Source organism: Falco cherrug, chromosome 5, assembly GCF_023634085.1.
Source record: "Falco cherrug isolate bFalChe1 chromosome 5, bFalChe1.pri, whole genome shotgun sequence".
NCBI classification, from domain to species: domain Eukaryota; kingdom Metazoa; phylum Chordata; class Aves; order Falconiformes; family Falconidae; genus Falco; species Falco cherrug.
The window spans coordinates 91,838,039-91,856,398 of record NC_073701.1 but is presented as its reverse complement, the minus strand read 5'-3'; the positions used below and the strand labels follow the sequence as shown (position 1 = coordinate 91,856,398).

Here is an 18,360-nt window from a genome sequence, read left to right as displayed (position 1 = left end):
ATATATTACCTGACAAATTTACCACATAGAGATAAGCTAAATGTGCTCTGTCTTCAGTATGGGCTTTTTATACAAATTAATTCTTGTGTGTGGCTTTAGTGCCTGCAGTAGTTCTGAAGAAGTAATTAAAGCTAAGCACTCTATAGGGGAATTTTCTGGTGATGTCAAGTTGACATGGCCAGCTTTAGCAACCTGCTTTCCATTTCCACTTGTAAGGCATGTTTTGAGGTGTGTTGCCAGGGTGGGGGAAGGCAATGTCAAGTTAAGAAGTTGCTCTGGACAGCTTTATTTCAGCTTAGTCTACATGCAGGATTTTAACAATTGAACTTTTCAGTTAAGGCATGATTTTTTTCCTACAGAATAAATTATTGTAATTCTCAGCATGACACCAGTTACACTAATATAAATATACCTGTAACTATATAGCTAAGTTCTGCAGTTTCACAAAAGTAAATGCCTACCAGTATATGAACATACTTGAATAACTGTCTGCACCAAATGGCTGCATTGTTTGAAGCATTGGTTTCTAAAGGCACGTAGCTGGAATGCTGCATTCACAAGCTCTTAGAGGATTCCTGCAGTTGTTCAGTGTCTTACCAGGGGTTATATAGCTGTGGAAGAAAAATGTCAGAAAGTTTCCTTGTCCTGCATCTATGCTAATTTTTAATTTTATCCTTTGAACATACAAGAAAATGCACTCACTACAATAAATAGATAAGCTGAGTACTTTGTTTAATGAGTCCTTTAGTACTAATGGATTACATAAAGTTTGATTTTGGAAACAGTTTTGCAGTATGTAACAAAATTATACTTCTGAACATGCTGGTCACTTCACAATACATAAAGTTCATATCTGGTAACACTTTAAAAGTTGCCTAAAGTGCATTGGCTTTCAGGTTGATAAATCTGAATCAAGAATACATATTCCTGGAAGTGCTGTTTATGCTGTTCTTTTGTTGAATATGCTATTCTGCCAGCACTGATGTGCTTCAGAGATACTAATTAAATATTGTAGTAGTAGAAATACTGTCTATAAAAGCCAAGTGCCTTCCTTTCAATAATATGCTATGAATTTTACACACAGCAAAGGTTAAATGTAGCCTTGAATGATGGGCAAATAGTTTACTTGAACCGGAGAAGTTAAAATAACATCGTAAAAGCAGGTAGTAAAATAATTTTGAAGGATAGGTCAGTGCTGTTATTTGCAAGTGTTTATTTTGTCTTCATAGATTCATAGATTATTAGGACCTAAGAACACTAGGAACTATACTTCCACCATTTTCTTGCAAAGCACAGCTATTATACAGGAATAGGCATGAATCATCTAGGCTGTTCTGTTAAAGAACACGGCTTCAAAACCCTGCTTTTGTAGTTGGAGCTTAACGAAAAGCTTACAGGAAATTTCATTTTGGAGAAAAGAAGAGAGACAGTCAAAATCAAATCTTAAATTATATTTTTTAAAATTTGCAGTGAGTGAAAATCTCTTGTGCCTGTGTCGGCTTGGTGAAAACAATGTTTCTGTCAATTATATGGGGTTGCAGGCAGCTCCAAAATGCCTCATTTCTCAGCAGAGGAATGGCCCAAATCCCAGGACATAAAGCTCCCAGGGTCCTTGTCACTTGAGCAGAACAACCAGCATCAGTAGGTGCCAGCATCTGTGACCCTGGGGCAAATCTATGAGAACGCTGCCTGGGACTCAGCATGAGTTCATTGGGATGTTTAGAGTGAAAAACTTCTGGCTCAACAAACTAAAAGTTTTCAGTGCAACTGTGTTTTATTGCAAAGTTCCTGATTAGTTCTACTAATACAATGCTTTGCATTAATTAAAGGCTTGTCTAAACTCATACTGTTGCACTGATTAAAATTGTTTAGCTGATGATACTTGGGAGTTAAATTTATACTAGTCCCATTTCTCGATGCAATTATACCAGTGTAATTGTTAGAAATGTTAGGTTTGATAACATTGATGGAAATAAGCTTTAAATGTCTTTATACTAAGATGAGTGTGTCCATGTCAGGGAGAGTATATCGACTTCATTGTATTGGTTTCCAAACACAGCTAGTTACACTGACACAAGAGGAATTTTTGTAAACCTTTAACAGCCCTTACTAATCCACACTCTTCTCAACTTTATTGTGCTACCTACTTTACAAACTACTGTAGAAGCTATTGTTATTATCCATTGCAAATCATCTTCAGGCATCTGTATTTACAGCATCATCCAATTATCTTTCAGGAATTTATTGCCTTTGGGTTCAGCAACATTTTTTCAGGTGCCTTTTCTTGTTTTGTTGCAACTACTGCTCTTTCACGGACCGCAGTCCAAGAAAGTACTGGTGGAAAGACTCAGGTAACGACCTCTTACTAGTACTATGCATGGGTAAGTTTAATCTTGTATAAGGCACAGCTTTCACAAGGGATGAAAACAGTCCTAAAATGATTGTGTTGCTGGCATGTGGAAAGCCACAAGTATCTTTGTTAGCAGTTTTTGCTGCGGTAGTGAATCATTTTTACGGCTCTGCCAGGAGAGGGCAATCAAGTTTTACATAGCGTGAGCTTCATTAGAGGGTCAGAAATCCCTCAAGCATAATAATTTCCCAGAATTTTATTCCCAATGAAGGGACTGAGTTTGTCACAGTAGGAATTCAGGATGAGGGGAGGAAATCCTCTTGCAGCTGCCTATGAGATATTTAAGCTCCCACGTGCTGGCCTGGGCAGCCCTGCCATTTGCCATTCATCATCTGCCCGTGTGCCATCTTTCTTATGTTGAGTAAACTATTCTATTTTACAGTACTACAGCTTTGCATTTTTTAACAGTGGAGAACTATGGGTAATCCAGCAGCCCCTTTTCTGGCTGGCACCCAGACTGCTCCTTTCATCTGTCTATGCAATGTAACCCCTCCAAGAGCTACTACCTTGAGTGCGGTTGTTTACACTACCTGCTTAATTGAATTCCCTCTGTGTTAGCTGAAGTGTATAATGATTGCCTAGGTACACCTAAACACAATGGCATTTTGGCAGGTCTTCTTGTTCCTAAAGAAACGTAATGTGCAACTACTTGTACATTTTTCTCTGTAATGCTAGAAACGTAAGATAGAGTCTTAGTAAGTTCATTTCCTATAAACACTCTATGTCCTTCGCAGGTTGCTGGTATAATCTCAGCTGGGATTGTTTTGATTTCCATTGTTGCCCTGGGGAAATTGCTAGAGCCCTTACAAAAGGTACGGTACTTGTCCTCTGCAGCATAGCCACCAGCACTGATCAGATTCAAAGGCTCAAGTTTGATGAGCAGGATTAATAGCCCTGTTTAAACATGGTGACCGCTACCAGAAGAGGCTCTGGTTTATTGTCTATAATGTTGAGCACTGTCTTAGTATGTATCTTTGCTTCTAAATAACATTTTTTCATCATTTTTCTTCACAGTCTGTGTTGGCAGCTGTAGTCATAGCTAACTTGAAAGGGATGTTCATGCAAGTGTTTGATGTTCCCCGTCTGTGGAGACAGAATAGAGTGGATGCTGTAAGTAACCTAATTTTTTCTTTTCTCCTGAATGTTTTTGTCTGGTTTCTTTTTGCCTTTTAATGCCATCCAAGTTTCTCTTCAGTACCAGATAAATAGAATTTTGTAGAGTTAACATCAGAAAACTTTCATGTGCATCCTCAAAATGCAAGTGCCTTGAGGTCAGTTAAAAATTCCCCATTTTAGAGTTTTACATAGTTTTCTACTTATCTGCATTATTTCCTATACCCTACAGTAAGAGCGCCAGTTGGGGTATTCCTGTGCAGCGATGACTCCTCCATAGCAGTTAGCATAGCTTACAGCAATCTTGTTTTGAGATGGCTTGACAATCAGAATAAAGATGGCCTGTTGTCACCTTTACCATTCAGTTTTTGTCTTTCGTACGATTTAAATGGGTCAGAAAAAACTGACCTTTTCTTAATTCATGCACATATATTTCTGTTGTGACCAAATTAGCATCCCATTTGCCTGAATAATCTCAGGTAGTCCTCAGAAAATATTTTTTCTTGTAGCAAGACTAATCCAAGCTAGAATGTGGATCAATTCGGCATGCAAGGGGATATATGAACAGGCTTTTCTTATGAACCACTATAGCCATATCTCAGGGTACTTGCTCACATCTCCCACTGTATTGTCTGTGGAGCAGACCTTCAATGTGGCTGTTAGGGCAGGAAAAGATTGCATAGAAAGTATTTTCTCCATGCAATCCTTACTATGCTTAGATTTTACAGTCTGTGTCATTGGGCAGTACCCGCCTTGGGTAGATCTGAAATTTTTTAGTCAACCATTTACTAGTTTTCTTTATAAAAGATCCCACTGCCTTCAGTGAGAAGTGCAGGTACTCAGCTCCTTGAAAGAGTGGGTCTGCTGGGTGTTCTGCCTGGGCAGTGACGTAAGCAGGAACTGAGGAGCCCACTTCAACTGTTCTGCCTGAGTATTCAGTGGAGATTTTAGAGAATGCCATCAACCTGCTAATATGAAATACTTCCCTTTGCAACAGTTCTGATTCTTAGATATCACTGAGGACCCCCTTCCCTCTCTATATGTCTGCAGGTGGGGCACCATACAGTATTTTACATCTTGGGAAAAGAAACACTTTTCAATTTCTAAAGAAAGATTAACAAAGACTGCCACCATCAGAAAGAAGAAAATGCAATGGTTAACTGCATCTCCTTTAATTTCACCAAAGGAACTAGATCCCTGAAAAATGTTATGTTAAAAAAATAAAAAGCTTATTTCCTAAAAAACTAACTATGCCTAATAAGATAGTGATGGATAGGAGCATCTTGGAGGAAGAGGAAGACTTTTGTATGGGGTCAGCTAATTGCCAGTGTGCTGTGATCGTCTCCAAAGTTAAATCCATCTGCTGCTCCTATTGCCTGGTCTAGTGATTCTTTAGAATGGCCAGGAGTTATATATTTTGATTATGAGACTTTACATTTGTTATTTCCTCTCCAGATGATCTGGGTTTTTACATGTGTGGCATCCATCATTCTGGGACTTGATTTGGGATTACTTGCTGGCCTTTTGTTTGGATTGCTGACAGTTGTGCTGAGAGTTCAATTGTAAGTAACACAGAATAAGAAATAATTGTTAGTGTTATACCATGAAAAATATATATCCTGAATATATACCAATATATACCATGAAAAATAATATCCTGAAAAGCAACATGATTTGTGGCAGAAAATCTGCTTGGGTTTACAAAAATTTTTACATGGAAAAAATTTATTCTTTAGAACAGAACACTGTGTGCAATCATTAAAAAAAAAAAAGAAGATGCATATTTATTCTATTTCATGTTGGGTACTCTGGTGTTACTTAGCCAAATGTTATTATTATACACATAGCTGAGTTCTGGAATTTGTGTACACACATAGCTGAGTTCTGGAAAGGGATTCAGATCAAATATAAAAAGATGTATGAAAGGCTTCTGTAATTAATTGATCATTACAGTAACTCTTAACATGTAATACTACTACAGGATGTTGCACATGCCAATAACCTTTTTACTTATTGCTTATACAAGAGTGATTATATGCCTGTGAAAGAAGAGGAAGAGAAAACATAAGAATAAGACAAAATTTTGTACTTGTGGCTCATTTTTTGCTGCTCAAAGAATATATGGTAGTGGAATGGTAAGAAAAGGTGGCTTTGCAGAATCTCATTTGGCCATCTTGCTACCTTTCATTGATCTTTTCTCTGAAAATACAACATAACTCCTTTCCTTCAGCCTGGAGTCCAGAGAGTATGGTTACTAGCAATACCAAAGGATAGTTGCGCTCTCAGCAAATGCATAAAAGTAAAGCCATGCAAAAGTTGTTACAGAATAGTAGATTATAAAAAATAGAATTTGAAGAGCCTCAAAAAACATTCCCAAATTCAACTTAAGATACGTGAAATCAAAATATAAAAGGGAGGTGAGGCTTTATAAACTTCAAAACAATCTGCTTCAACTGTTAAAAATATATCTGGAGACTGCAAAATATTTTGGTATTTTTATTGACTGAAATAAAAATTAATAGGGTTAGACAAAAAGTTTTAAGTAATCTGAAAAGAATATAAATGTATTGTTTCAGTTGATTTGAAATGGAAGTAGTGATCAGGTTTTTTTCAGTCAAAAAAATGTTTTTTCATTTAAACCAAACTAATCTGCTTTTAAAACTTTTCTCTGGTTTGGGAAACAAACAGAACAAGTTATTCATTCAGCTCTACTTAAAAACGGTGCAGCAAGTAGGCTGAGACCAAAGTACCTTGTCTTTAAAAAGGACAATTCACTACAAATCAGAAAAAGACCCTTGCACAGTGACACAAAACAGGTACAACACTTTTGCAATGAGGCTATTTAGTTTGGCAGAAGAGAGGAGACTACGAGAGTCTATGACAGTTTGCATGCAGTAATCCCTTCAATTCTGTGAATGCCTCAGTATGATGTTTACCTTCACTGTCTTCTCTTTTTGTTTCCGTTAGTCCTTCATGGGGTGGCTTTGGAAACATTCCTGGCACAGACATCTACAAGAAGGTCAAGGACTACAAAAATGTAAGTCATAGCCTCTTCAGTCTACAAGCCAGTATAAGACGAAGTTGTGCCTCACATACTGTGGACAACTTGAATTTGGAAGTAGAGTGCTTGGAGATAACAAGTTTCAGCATTAAATTCTTCATCTTGATCCAGATGGCTGGTCCATATTGCATGCTGGGGCTGTAAGCTTCTAAAAACTGAATCGCCTCAATTATCAGCAAAGATACACCATTTTGTGTGAATTAGATACATAGCTGAACTGTTGAAGCAATTAAACCGCTTCTTATTAGCCCAAATATGGTTGTTGCTGCTTAAACTTATATTCTTATTAAACTTATGTTCTTTGGCAACAGGTTATAGAACCAGAAGGTGTGAAGATACTGAAATTTTCAAGTCCAATATTTTATGCTAATATCGATGGACTGAAAAGCAGCCTCAAATCCACAGTAAGTGATTTATGATGGTTTTGGATGCTTCTTAACTGTCTCTGAGATTTCAGAATTATATCTAGGCAAAGTTAAATAATTTGGATCCTTTTCCTATAGGTAGGATTTGATGCAGTCAAGGTATATAATAAAAGACTCAAAGCACTGAGGAAGATACAAAAGCTAATCAAGAAGGGGAAATTAAAAGCTACTAAGGTAAACCATTTTTTTCCTTTCTATTCTTTCTCAAAGGATTAGTTAGAGTGTATTACTTTAGCCTTAATTATGAGTTCCTTTGTACTTACCTTTAAAATAAAGATGGAAAATTGTTACTGCTATGGTAGGAAGTCTGGGACCTGCAGGAGACTTAGCAGAGCAGTACACCTATTGCCAAAGACCCCACAGATCCAGGATGCTGTGACAGCCTAGGGCTAACAAGAGTGGAAGCAAGAGATTCCCTGATCTTAGCTCTGCCCCTCACCACCTCACATTGTCTCTGTGCAGCAGAAGTGCTGGCTCTTTCATGTGTACATGCTCCTATCATCCAGCTTCCTATGCACAGGTGAGATATATCAGTTGGCTGGTAGATACAGCCTTCCACATGCTCTTTAAAGAAAGCAGCATGTTCCTCTAAGTATGGAATATACATTTCAATAATTAAATGCTTACAGGAGTGGACAGGCAACACATCAAATCTCCAGAGTTGGAAGATAGACAACGGTTTTTCTGTTGTCATCGCCCTCAATGCAGGATGCAGTATTTCCTGTATATATTACAATTTATGATGCAGTTAAATGCTCAGTTATGTGACATTTCAGCTTTTGACCTAGTCATTTTACCATGTTATTATATATAGTAAATCTGAATCAAAGCTGAAAATACTGGTCTTAAATATCTCCTAGAATTAAAGCTATTGAGGGAGGGAGTAGCTCCAAGGTATTTATTTTCCTGGATAATGGCCTTTTTGCAGGAAGAAGCTCTTTTAACAAATAAAAAAAAGGAAAAGAAATACACTGTACAGAGGAGGAAATTATGTGCTCTGTCTTGTTTTTGTTTAAATTCTTGCATGCAGTATTGTCACCTGATACTAAAGGGACAGACATGTTCTTTTAGGGATCCTTACAGAATGATGATGGCACTAAATTGTAGTTACAGTTAAAGCTTTATTTTTCTTAATATGATTTTATGAGTAGTATAGGATAGAACTTATGATTGGAATGGCACAGGATTTCTACAAACAGAATTAATGCAGTACAATTTATAAGCAGCATAATACAGAATTTATAATACAACTTAACTTACAGTTTCTAATCACCTAGACCCTAATTTAGGGTTTCAAATCACTTAGACCCTCTGCAATTCAGGTGAGAACTTAATACATCATTTGATGCATCAATGTAATGAGCATAATGTAGACTCAAAAATTTTATAAAAGAAGATGAGTCCCTCACCCAGTCCTCATATGAAACAGACACCAGTGGAGGTGCCACAGTCTCACTCTCCAGCAATAGTTCCAGTCCAATTTCCCCACTTAGGACTTGTAACTGCTTGATTTTGTGGACAGTGCTCTGTGCACTGGTACACTTCCCTGTTCTGTGATCGGGTCATCAACAACACCTGGTTGGCTAGGTGCCTGGGATCTTCAAGGCCAGCAGGGGAGTGAGTAATCAGCCTGATGCCCAGGAATCTTGAGGCTGGTAGGGAAGGGAAGAAGAAATCTGTTTGGTTTGTGTACTTGGTTCACAGGAACTTCAAGACCTAATAATGAGGGGAAAGGAAATGAATACGTGACCTGCTTGGTCAGAGAGAATGGCTGCTTGCCTTAAAATGGCATTAATTATGCCAACTACATTACCAGGGGGTGGGAGCAGAGGGTACTGGTCACAAGTTTCCATCTTGTTCATTCCTGAAACAGACGGTATCACAGGGAAGTATTTTTTGTAACTTGAGAACTTTCTCCATGATTATTTAATTTATTCCATATATTATTTGCACATTAGAATGGCATCATCAGTGAGCCTGGTATTAGTAATGAAGCTTTTGAGACTGATGAGGAACCTGAAGACAACCAAGATCTTCAAGTTCCCACCAAAGAAGTAGAGATCCAGGTGGACTGGAATTCAGAACTCCCAGTCAAAGTAAACATCCCCAAGGTGCCCATCCACAGTCTCATTCTTGATTTTGGAGCAGTAACCTTCTTGGATATTGTAGCTGTGAGATCAATAAAAACGGTAAGGGCATTTTTTTCTGGTGTTCCGTGAAAATGAAACTAGTCAGTAGTATGTAAATCAAGAGATATTAACTGAAGTTAATTTCTGAGTTTTTAAAAGTCTGGTGTTGAAAAATACCTTCAAAACTTCTACAGCAAGAGGTAGAATATTGGTGTTTGTGTATTTTAGGTGTGGGAAAATGCATTAAAAGAACAATATGAAGGATGCATAGTCAAGTACTCTAAAATTAGAACTGCAAAATGTGGTCCCCTTGTATGCATATGTTCTGAAATATTTTAGTTATGTATTTTCTTTCCACATGCCTCCTGCTTTAATCTGGGTACAGGATGATGCTCACTCAACACAGAGGTAGTAAAAATTTCATCTTACCATCACTTTTCAGTCTTTAGCCACAATGTTTATTTATTCATTCCATATTATTTAAATTGTGAAGGAAGGAAGAATGATTAATTTCTTTTATAGGGTTTCCCGTGGCTAAAGTCAGAGCACTTTTTCAACATTCATTCATCTTCAAACATCACACTATGTAATAAGGAGATAATATTCCTAGTTTAGGGAGAGGGAAATGAGGTAAAGAGATTAAGCCCAGTATTTCCATTGCTTTTTGGTGCCCAGTCACAGGTGTGCAGGACCAGATTCTTCAGTCCTTTTTGATACTTCATATGTTTGCTACTTTCACTAACTTCATTTTGCAGCTGGGACTGCTTAGCCTATCTATAAACCAGATCTTAGATTACCAAGACTCTAGTTTATCAATGAGCAGAAGGGGATGGAATTAGCAATCACCTCTGAAAATACTATTCTAAGAGACTTGCCTGCCACCAGGAAGTCGGGTAGACTCCAGTCTCCCACCTTTTAACTAACTGAAATAAAGAATGCTGTGTGCCTTGCTTCAGCCTCCTGACTAGTTTTGATTCAGGTCCAGCTTCTGAGACAAGAGATACGGGGTCCACAGACATAACTTTTTCCATATGTAGCTTTTTCCATCCAAGAACAGGTCCATCTGGTGCACTGCATGAAGCAAAAACCTGTAAAAAATTTGCATGTGCCAATGAAAGATTGTATCATATCACACATTCATGGAGGGAAATAAAGCTTGCTCAGGCCCATGTGGTTCTCAGGTTGTTTGTGTTATGAGAAGGGAATGAGAACCTTAATAGGCAGCAATGTATGTACGTGTAAAATTGAGAGTTCTACATACACAGTCAAAGATAGGCCGCTTCAGCAACAACTGGATCTTTAAGAACAGCCAAGTATAGGAGTTCCTTTTTTATGATGAATAAACAAAACATAAGAGTTTGGAATGAAGATAATCAGAAACAAATGAAGCATGTGTGTGTGCGCCTATACATTACATACATAGACTTATGTACATATATGTATTTTCTCCTTACAGACTTTATTTATTTATGTCCTTGTTGCAAACTTTTATTTTTTTAGATAATTAGAGAGTTTGAAAGAATTGATGTGAGAGTATACTTTGCTTCATATCAAGGTAAACATTTGAATATTTCTACTATCACTCATGTAAAGAATACAACAAAGACAAGCAGGGATGAGAAAGGATATCTAGATGTGTCTGTGGGAGCATTTGCTCTAATAAAAATGTGAATTAGCATACTGATAAACACGGTGGGCTGCGGTGGGACACAAGAAATGGTGGGGTTTAAAGGAAATACGGCAAGTAAAAGTCAAGCAAATGTATGACTGATTGATCTGGCTGTACATTTGACTTCTGATAGTTACAACCATGTATTTTGACATTTATTTCTTAAATTCAAATTGCATTAACCTGTTATGACTTTCTTTTATTCAGACAGCCTTATATCTCAACTGGAACGGAGTGCCTTCTTTGATGATACTGTCAGAAAAGACATATTCTTCTTGACTGTCCATGATGCTGTGCTCTACATAAGGAATCAAATGACCTACAGTGACAACCAGGATCCCATATTTGAGAAGGTAAGAATATCCAGTAGTACATTTCCCTCCCTTCTATCATCTAGCATACGTTCTTGGAATTTCCATTACAGCATAGCATGTTCGAAAAGTAGACATAGATCTGTAGTACAAAAAAGTGCAGTCTAGTAAACTGGACAATTTCTGTGGTACGAGTATTTTGCTAGATCAAAGGAAGGGTCTGTTGACCCCAGGGTCTTGTTAGTGGAAAGAACTCAAGAAACAGGACATATGGAGAACACTTCATCCTAAGACACATTTTCTAGTTTCTAACAACTGGCAGTTTAAAAATTTCTTCAGCTGGATGTTGCATTTGGACCATTATGTTTAATTATTACAGGAGGTTTTTTTGATGTCTGCCATACTCCTTTTGGAAACCCTTTACATGTTCTAGCTTGACATTATCCTGTGGAGATGGGTTCTGTAATTTGAAACGTGTTATATGACAGATATTTCGTGTTTGTTTTAAGCCTGTTCAATTTCTGGATTGTTAGCTGCAACAAATAATCATTCCCTGCTCCCTTTCCCAACACCATTAATAATTTCATATACTTCTGATCAAAGCTGAGGAGTCCCATTCTACTTGGTGTGTGTATGGAAGCTGTTCCATGCCAGTGTTCATTCCTGCTGCCCTTTTCTGTGCATTTCCTAATTATATTCTGTGTTTCTGTGGGCCTCCATTAGGAAAATGGCCTTATAATGTTCTCCTGTCTTTTCATAACAATTCCTTCCCTAGCAATCACTATTACAGTATTACAAATAAATAGTAATTAAAATTAATATTACTAATAAATAAGACAGGACCCTTATTTTTTGGTAATTTTTGCATACTACTGTCTTATAGTAGAGATTAACATTTTGCCAAAGCTATACAGCAGTTCAGAGATAGATTCTGCTTTTATTATTTTTACAAAGCTGTAACTAGTCATATGAGGAGAGGCAGGACCAAAAGCTTTTCAACATTTAAGTACCTCTCAGTTGAACTAAATCAACAGCTTTGTCACGGAATGGTAAACAACAGACTCTTGTAAGTTGTGGAAGTTATCTTAAGGTGCTTCAGAGTAATAAATCAAGTTCAGTGATATGGACAATGCATACATAACTCATGATGTTTCTTAATTTCTTTCTGTCAAGATTTCCCTCATGCAGGAGTCTAAAGAACCCATAGAATTCACAGAAACAAGCCGGCCTGATGATGAACTCGATGTTCAGGAAGAGGTATGCACTTTAGAACCGAATGTGTCTGTTACTTACAGAATACTGCTGGCTTTACTCCTTTGCCTGTAGCACTGAGCCATGCTGTGAGAGTATGGGGGATGAACTGAGCCCTCAACAGTTTCCTTCTCCATAAATAAATTCCATCCTGGGTACCTGAATGTCAGTGCTTAATGGAGGAGGTCAAATTTTTCTTGAGAGGTAGCAGATTGTATGTGCAGAAGCATCTCCTCTGTTGCTTTAGGACTACTTTTGCCTTACACAGGCTTATAAATGGATCTAAACATGAGCTAGGTGCCTAAAAGATGACTTTGTAAGGCTTGAGGCACCCAAGCCCAAAATTATGGTCAACCTTCCCCCTTCGTTCCTCATTGTAACACAGCAGACACCTTCTTGCACAATGTGAACATTTTACAGGAAGCTGCAGCAAAGCTGTGTACTGGACATAACTAAATGCAACAACACAAGTCCATTAAAGCAATACCGTGGTATTTTGTAGTTACAGAACACTGCCAGAAAACAAAGTAGCATTTGCCGCTAAAATAACCGTGCAGCACACAAGCCACTTACTCAGAAAACAAGAGATTGGGCTAAATACCCTTTTATAATCTGAGACAGATTAAACTAGTGATGCATCAATGCCTTGGAAGCATTACAACATTCCATGTAGGTAAAGGCATGATTACTATCTATCCCTCCTATCATGCTGCTGTGGTACTAGTCAGAACTCCATTCCTAATTCCCGATCTAAAATGGGGTAGCACCCTGTGCTTGGCCTCTCTGCTCCAGCAGCAGGAATGCTGTGATCCTTCTCTGTGTCATGCTCTAGCTAAATGCCGCAGCAAGGTTGCTGTGCCTCTGGGATGTAGAGGTTCCTGAAGGGAAGTTGGTAAGAGGAGGCTGTGGCTGCGTAGAGGTTCTCATCATCACCCTGCATTGTAGTATCTACCGTAGCACGAAGTCCTGTAGGAAAAGGTAAGGTCAGCTCGGAAGGCAGATTGGTGAGAGGAGAAAGCGAGACTGTAAGCAAAAGCCTCTCAAACTTCATCAGGGCTTGGTCAGTAGATTGTGATACTTGGTACTCCTGATTCACCTATCCATTTTGGATTGGTATGAAAACTGCAAGAGGCCCAAATATTATTCTTTATCGCTAATAAGGGGAGAAGCACTTTTGACTCCCCTGAAAGTCATAGTGCAGAAAGGCATGATTAAAAAAGCTAGAGACACTATGATTCTGTAACAGAAGCATTTGGGAAAGGCAGGCCAAAAAGACTTGAATTCTGATTTCTATTCACAGGATTGCTTAGATATTTATATTGGTCATTAAATAAGAAAAGAAGCCAAAACTACCAATCCAAGGTCAAAGAGTGTTCTGGGAGGTTTCTGTCCCCCACCTTTATAGCCTCATTTTGAAGGTGAGAGCTAGAAACCTTCCAACCTGCAGCTTCCCGACTGAATTGTCCGATGCAGACACACATCAGAGGGCAGCTGCCTCAGAACACTTACTTTCTCTGTACTTTCACTGAGGCCGTGTTGAACTTGGCAGGTTTTAGTTAACACATACACAAACATTTTGTTTTGCCAAGCAATGTGTACTCAAAATTAACCATGGCATGTTTCTCTCCACTGTCTGAAAACCATTCCATTAGGCTATGCGCAGACTTGCTTCATGAAGACGAACTGCTGGTACTGTCCTGCCTGTGAACTCACAGCAACATTTACGCACCAGTACTATATAAGCATTTTCTGCAATGAAGCCAATCTTTGCACTTGAAGAAAACCCTGATTGTTTGTCTGAATGATACAGATCTCTAGAAATTTCCAAATTTTAGCTAACGTTATCCCAGAAATACTCTGCACCTTGATTCAGCAAGCATTTTCCAATATGACATGTTGATTAAAAAATTCAGAAGACTCCTACTGAAGATGTACTCAGTTTTGGGACTAGTCAGGCAGAAGGTGCGTTACACTTTTATCAGCATGTACAGGATGAAAAGCTGCTTTGTGGTCTGTCCAGGAGAGTCAAAGGGATCAAAATCTTTGGATGGCAAGCCTTTTATCCTGTATTTGTACAATGCCTAGCAAGAGGGCTGGAGTTCTAGCTGGCCAAGGCTTTGCAATTCTAGAACATTAGTGTGAGCAAACGTGCTGAGAAGTCTTGAAAAATGTATCATGATCACTTTTTCCAAGCAATTCCTTAAACTGCTGCAGGTTGTTAGGTAACTGAAACAGGTGATGGGTGAAAGTCACATGAACAGAAAATGGCACCGAACTACTGTAAAACTTTTAATAGGGCAAGTTTCAGTAGAAAAGACCCTTGGATAGGGGTTCATTAGTTCTGCATTAATCTCATTGTAGCAAATCATGCACTACTATCAATGATCGTCCCTGAAAGGAAGTATACACAGAAGATTATGTTGGCTAGGTTATGTATCTTTCATCAAGAGGCAGACCATGACATAAATTACATTAAGGAAAACTTTAGTCCCCAAGTACTCAGTGGAATTTGTAGAACTGGCTGCTACTGAGTGCAAGTAAAGTCGTCAGAATGTGACCTAATATAGACATTTGTGGGTTTTTTTTTTTTAAATGGAATATAGAATTTTATTTAGTTTAATGAATGGTTATATTTTTATATAGCATATTTTTCCTTTTAATATTCTACATCAGACTGCTGCTGTTCTTTTACATTTGAAAGTCCATAATGCACAAGTGCAATAATTTACAGAAGATAAACGATTTGACCTGCAAAACTTTAATCCTTACTTTAGGACTATATAAAATAGATATGCAGGAAATCAATGTTCTTTCTTTTCACAAAGAAATATGTTTTGATGGAAAAAAGACTGCTATCTTAAATTTTTTAGCACTATATTATTTTTTTTAAGGGAAAAAGCCTTGCATGGTGAGGGAACAGATAATAATAAGAGTGTTAAGAAATGTCCAGGTATAAAAACCCTTTAAATTTCACAATGTGGGCTAATTAGCTTCAGTATGTTCACATATTTAAGTATCCTTATTTGATTACATCAGATAAATTTTCCTGTGTCACACTACACAGAGATTTTTGCTGCAAGTAGTGTTAGCAGAAAATCTCAGGTGAAAAGCTCAGCACTAAGTAATTTTTTCTGTCTTAAGGACCTGAGTGAACTCCATCAAAATCAGTGAAAAAAATCCTATAAACTTTACTCAGTTGGACAGTATCTTACACAGTAGGTAACAGCACCGGACTGGCATCTTTATTCTCTAATTAAGACAAAAACTTCAGTCAGTGAAGTTTCTTATTTCAAATGCAATACAGGCTTGAACCTAGATGATACCGATGTTCCAGTCCAAGCCAGCAAAAATTCAGGCTTGTATTTAGAAGCAGACATATGTCATTTGTATGTCAGATTGGCATCTCCAGAAGCTGAGGTGTGTGTTTAAGAGGCAAATCGGACTGATCTGCACCTCCTCAGATGCAAGTATTAATTTCTATTTACACTAATGCTTAGGCTCAGGCTGTGATTTGACAATTCACGTTTTTAGCGCTACCTGTCCTCATTCACCTGTTCGCCAGCCTAATGCAGGAGGGTGGCACTTCTGTCCACAGTACTGAACACAACCTTCCCCTCCGTCCATGGCCCCCACCTACATTAACCTTTCATTAACGTGGCCAGTGCACAAGGCTGGTGACAGAAGGACAAGGCCAGTAAGTGTTTCTCAGAAGGTGTATTCCTTTTCTAAAGTGGATGTATATTTTATGTAAAAAGTAAATGTAAAATATTATACCTGGGACTGGCAAGTGAGCTTTCAGTTAATTTTTGCATAGAACACATACTATGGAAAAGACGGTATAAAATATAGCAGTGGATTTATTTTTTTCCTCAAGGGAACATCTGCACTGTGAAGTTTGAGTATAGACTCTTGCTTGCCCAAGATGTGGGCTTACATTATTTTTTGAATCTTCTCCAGTTCTTGTCCATACAGGTATTTAGAAAAAGCAATTGAATATTCAACAGTCTTCCACTTTCCTTTCCAAATATGACATTTCAGCTGGAATTCATTGTGATAAAATAGGATGCGATGGACTTATTCTTTATTTGTAGCCTGCATAATTCTTCTAGGCATGGCTGTATTTGTTCTTAATTTAACTGGCACAAAATAGCCAGCCTTTTCTGAAACACAGCTTTTCACACAAAGCCTACAGTTAGACAGAACGGTAAGCAGTAACATGCAGAAGGCATTCAAATACCTTTCTCAGTGGGTCAGGGAGTATATGCTTCTTCACTTTCTATCTGTGTATCCATCAAAATGAAGGATACCAAAATAATTGATTTTGCAATTAAGCTAAAATTCTCTAGTTTTGTACTAATTCAAACATCCATAAGTAATGCAACTAGATGTGCTTATCTTTTTCCAGTAGAATGAAGAAGTGGTATTTTTGTATGCATTTTGAGTATTACTATTCTGTCTTTGCATGTCAGGTATTAAATTTGGAGATGTATTTTAAGTTTTTTTACCCTTTTAAAAAGCTGTATTTTAAAAGTAATTGTATCCATTAACTAGAAAATAAAGTTGTGCACACTGAAAACATGCTCCATGCATCTGCACGTTTGGGTTTTTTTTAAACTCTCCTCTTTGTGAATTACTATTGGGAAAATAAAGCATATTATGGAGGGATCAGCATCACGCTTTCCTTGGGTCTGCCTTTTGAGGAACAAGACTTTAGTAGGGCTTGTGTGACAGGACAAGGGGCAACAGGTTTAAACTAAGAGAGGGTAGATTTGGTTTAGATATTAGGAATGAATTCTTTCCTGTGAGGGAGGTGAGCCCCTGGCACAGGCTGCCCAGAGCAGCTGTGGCTGCCCCATCCCTGGCAGTGTTCCAGGCCAGGCTGGATGGGGCTTGGAGCAACCTGGTCTGGTGGCAGGTGTCCCTGCCCATGGCAGGGGGGGTGGACTAAGATAAGCTTTAACATCCCTTCCAACCCGAACCATGCTATGAAAAGGGAAAACCTGTTCTCTCTGCATTGTGGAGATAAGACAAGAAACATTAGGCTTAAAAGGTAGCTTTTAAATATTAAGGCTATAAAGATACTGAGAAGCATTGCCTGTAGGGACACAAGATCCCAACCCTGGAGACTTTCAGTGAGACGTCACCAACCTGAAGTGTATGGAGCAGATACCCTACCTTAGGGGTGTGGAAGGACGGCTTGAGGCTACTGTCTTCTCCCCTATAACCTACGATTTAATTGTATTTACGTTGTTTAGTGCTACAGAAGCACTCTATACAGACAGTATCCCACCTAATTAGATAGGATTTACAGAACGCAAAGCTGATGCGAACTACACTAAGCGGTCTCGCGAGGCAAAGCGCTGCTGCTGCGAGGCTTTCGGGCCCGCCGGCGGCTCACGGCTCCAAGTCACCGGCGTTTCTCACGCCCGAACTGCCGGGAACCGGCCGTTCCCATGGCACATCCCCGGGCTGCCCGGCGCGGGTTCCGGCCGTCCCGCTCCCACGGAGGCCCGCCGGCAGGGCGGCACGGCTCCGGAACAAAGACACCCCACCCCCCATTTTTAACTGTACCCTTCGCAGGAAGCCATGGGGTTGCGCCCCCGGTTCCAGCTCCCTCTCCCCGCGGCGGCTCCCAGGCGTTCCCACGGGCGACACCGCCCGGGCCACAGCGCGCCCCAACTCCGCCCCGGCGGCTGCCAGCGCTTCCCGGCCTGCAAGCCTGACCAGCGCGCACACATCTACGCGCCGCCGGGCGCCCCCGCTGCTCCCGCCTAGCCCCGCCGCCACGTCCGGCGCGCCCCGGCTCCCGCCGCTGGCCGCAGCGCGCAGGCGCGGCGCTACACCCGCAGGGGGCGGCGGTCCCCCAGCCCCATCCCGGCAGGCACTGCGGCCTCGCCGCGCCTTCCACTCCGGCCTCGCCGCAGAGCCGGGCGGACTGGGGTCCCGCTGCGGCGCGGCGCTATTCGGCCCAGCGCCCCCAGGCCCCACCAT

The 18,360-nt window shown here is 39.5% G+C and overlaps 2 protein-coding genes across 5 annotated transcripts in view; one reads left to right on the top strand and one right to left on the bottom strand.

Moving 5' to 3' along the window:
• The window catches only part of SLC26A4 (solute carrier family 26 member 4), a 27,512-nt gene extending 10,478 nt beyond the window's left edge, over positions 1–17,034 (top strand). For 2 of the 3 annotated variants that reach the window (XM_055711261.1, XM_055711263.1), the window contains 11 exons: positions 2,238–2,351; positions 3,145–3,222; positions 3,425–3,520; positions 4,979–5,085; positions 6,491–6,560; positions 6,896–6,988; positions 7,088–7,183; positions 8,968–9,198; positions 10,639–10,693; positions 11,015–11,160; positions 12,292–17,034. In XM_055711261.1, coding sequence (XP_055567236.1) covers positions 2,238–2,351; positions 3,145–3,222; positions 3,425–3,520; positions 4,979–5,085; positions 6,491–6,560; positions 6,896–6,988; positions 7,088–7,183; positions 8,968–9,198; positions 10,639–10,693; positions 11,015–11,160; positions 12,292–12,444 — 1,239 coding nt within the window. In that variant the 3' untranslated portion in view covers positions 12,445–17,034. The remainder of the gene's footprint in view (positions 1–2,237; positions 2,352–3,144; positions 3,223–3,424; positions 3,521–4,978; positions 5,086–6,490; positions 6,561–6,895; positions 6,989–7,087; positions 7,184–8,967; positions 9,199–10,638; positions 10,694–11,014; positions 11,161–12,291) is intronic. The other variant, XM_055711262.1, reaches the window with a different exon arrangement.
• Positions 8,117–18,360, bottom strand: LOC129736152 (translation initiation factor IF-2-like). Of its 2 annotated transcripts, XM_055711267.1 has the most exons (4): positions 17,941–18,360; positions 17,545–17,594; positions 10,991–11,105; positions 8,117–8,661 (listed from the first exon to the last, which is right to left on the bottom strand). In XM_055711267.1, the coding sequence occupies exons 1-3, from the start codon at positions 18,358–18,360 to the stop codon at positions 11,063–11,065; spliced, it is 513 nt and encodes a 170-aa protein (XP_055567242.1). In that variant the 3' UTR covers positions 8,117–8,661; positions 10,991–11,062. The 2 variants fall into 2 exon arrangements, with proteins under 2 accessions (XP_055567242.1, XP_055567243.1); XM_055711268.1 differs by lacking the exons at positions 10,991–11,105; positions 17,545–17,594.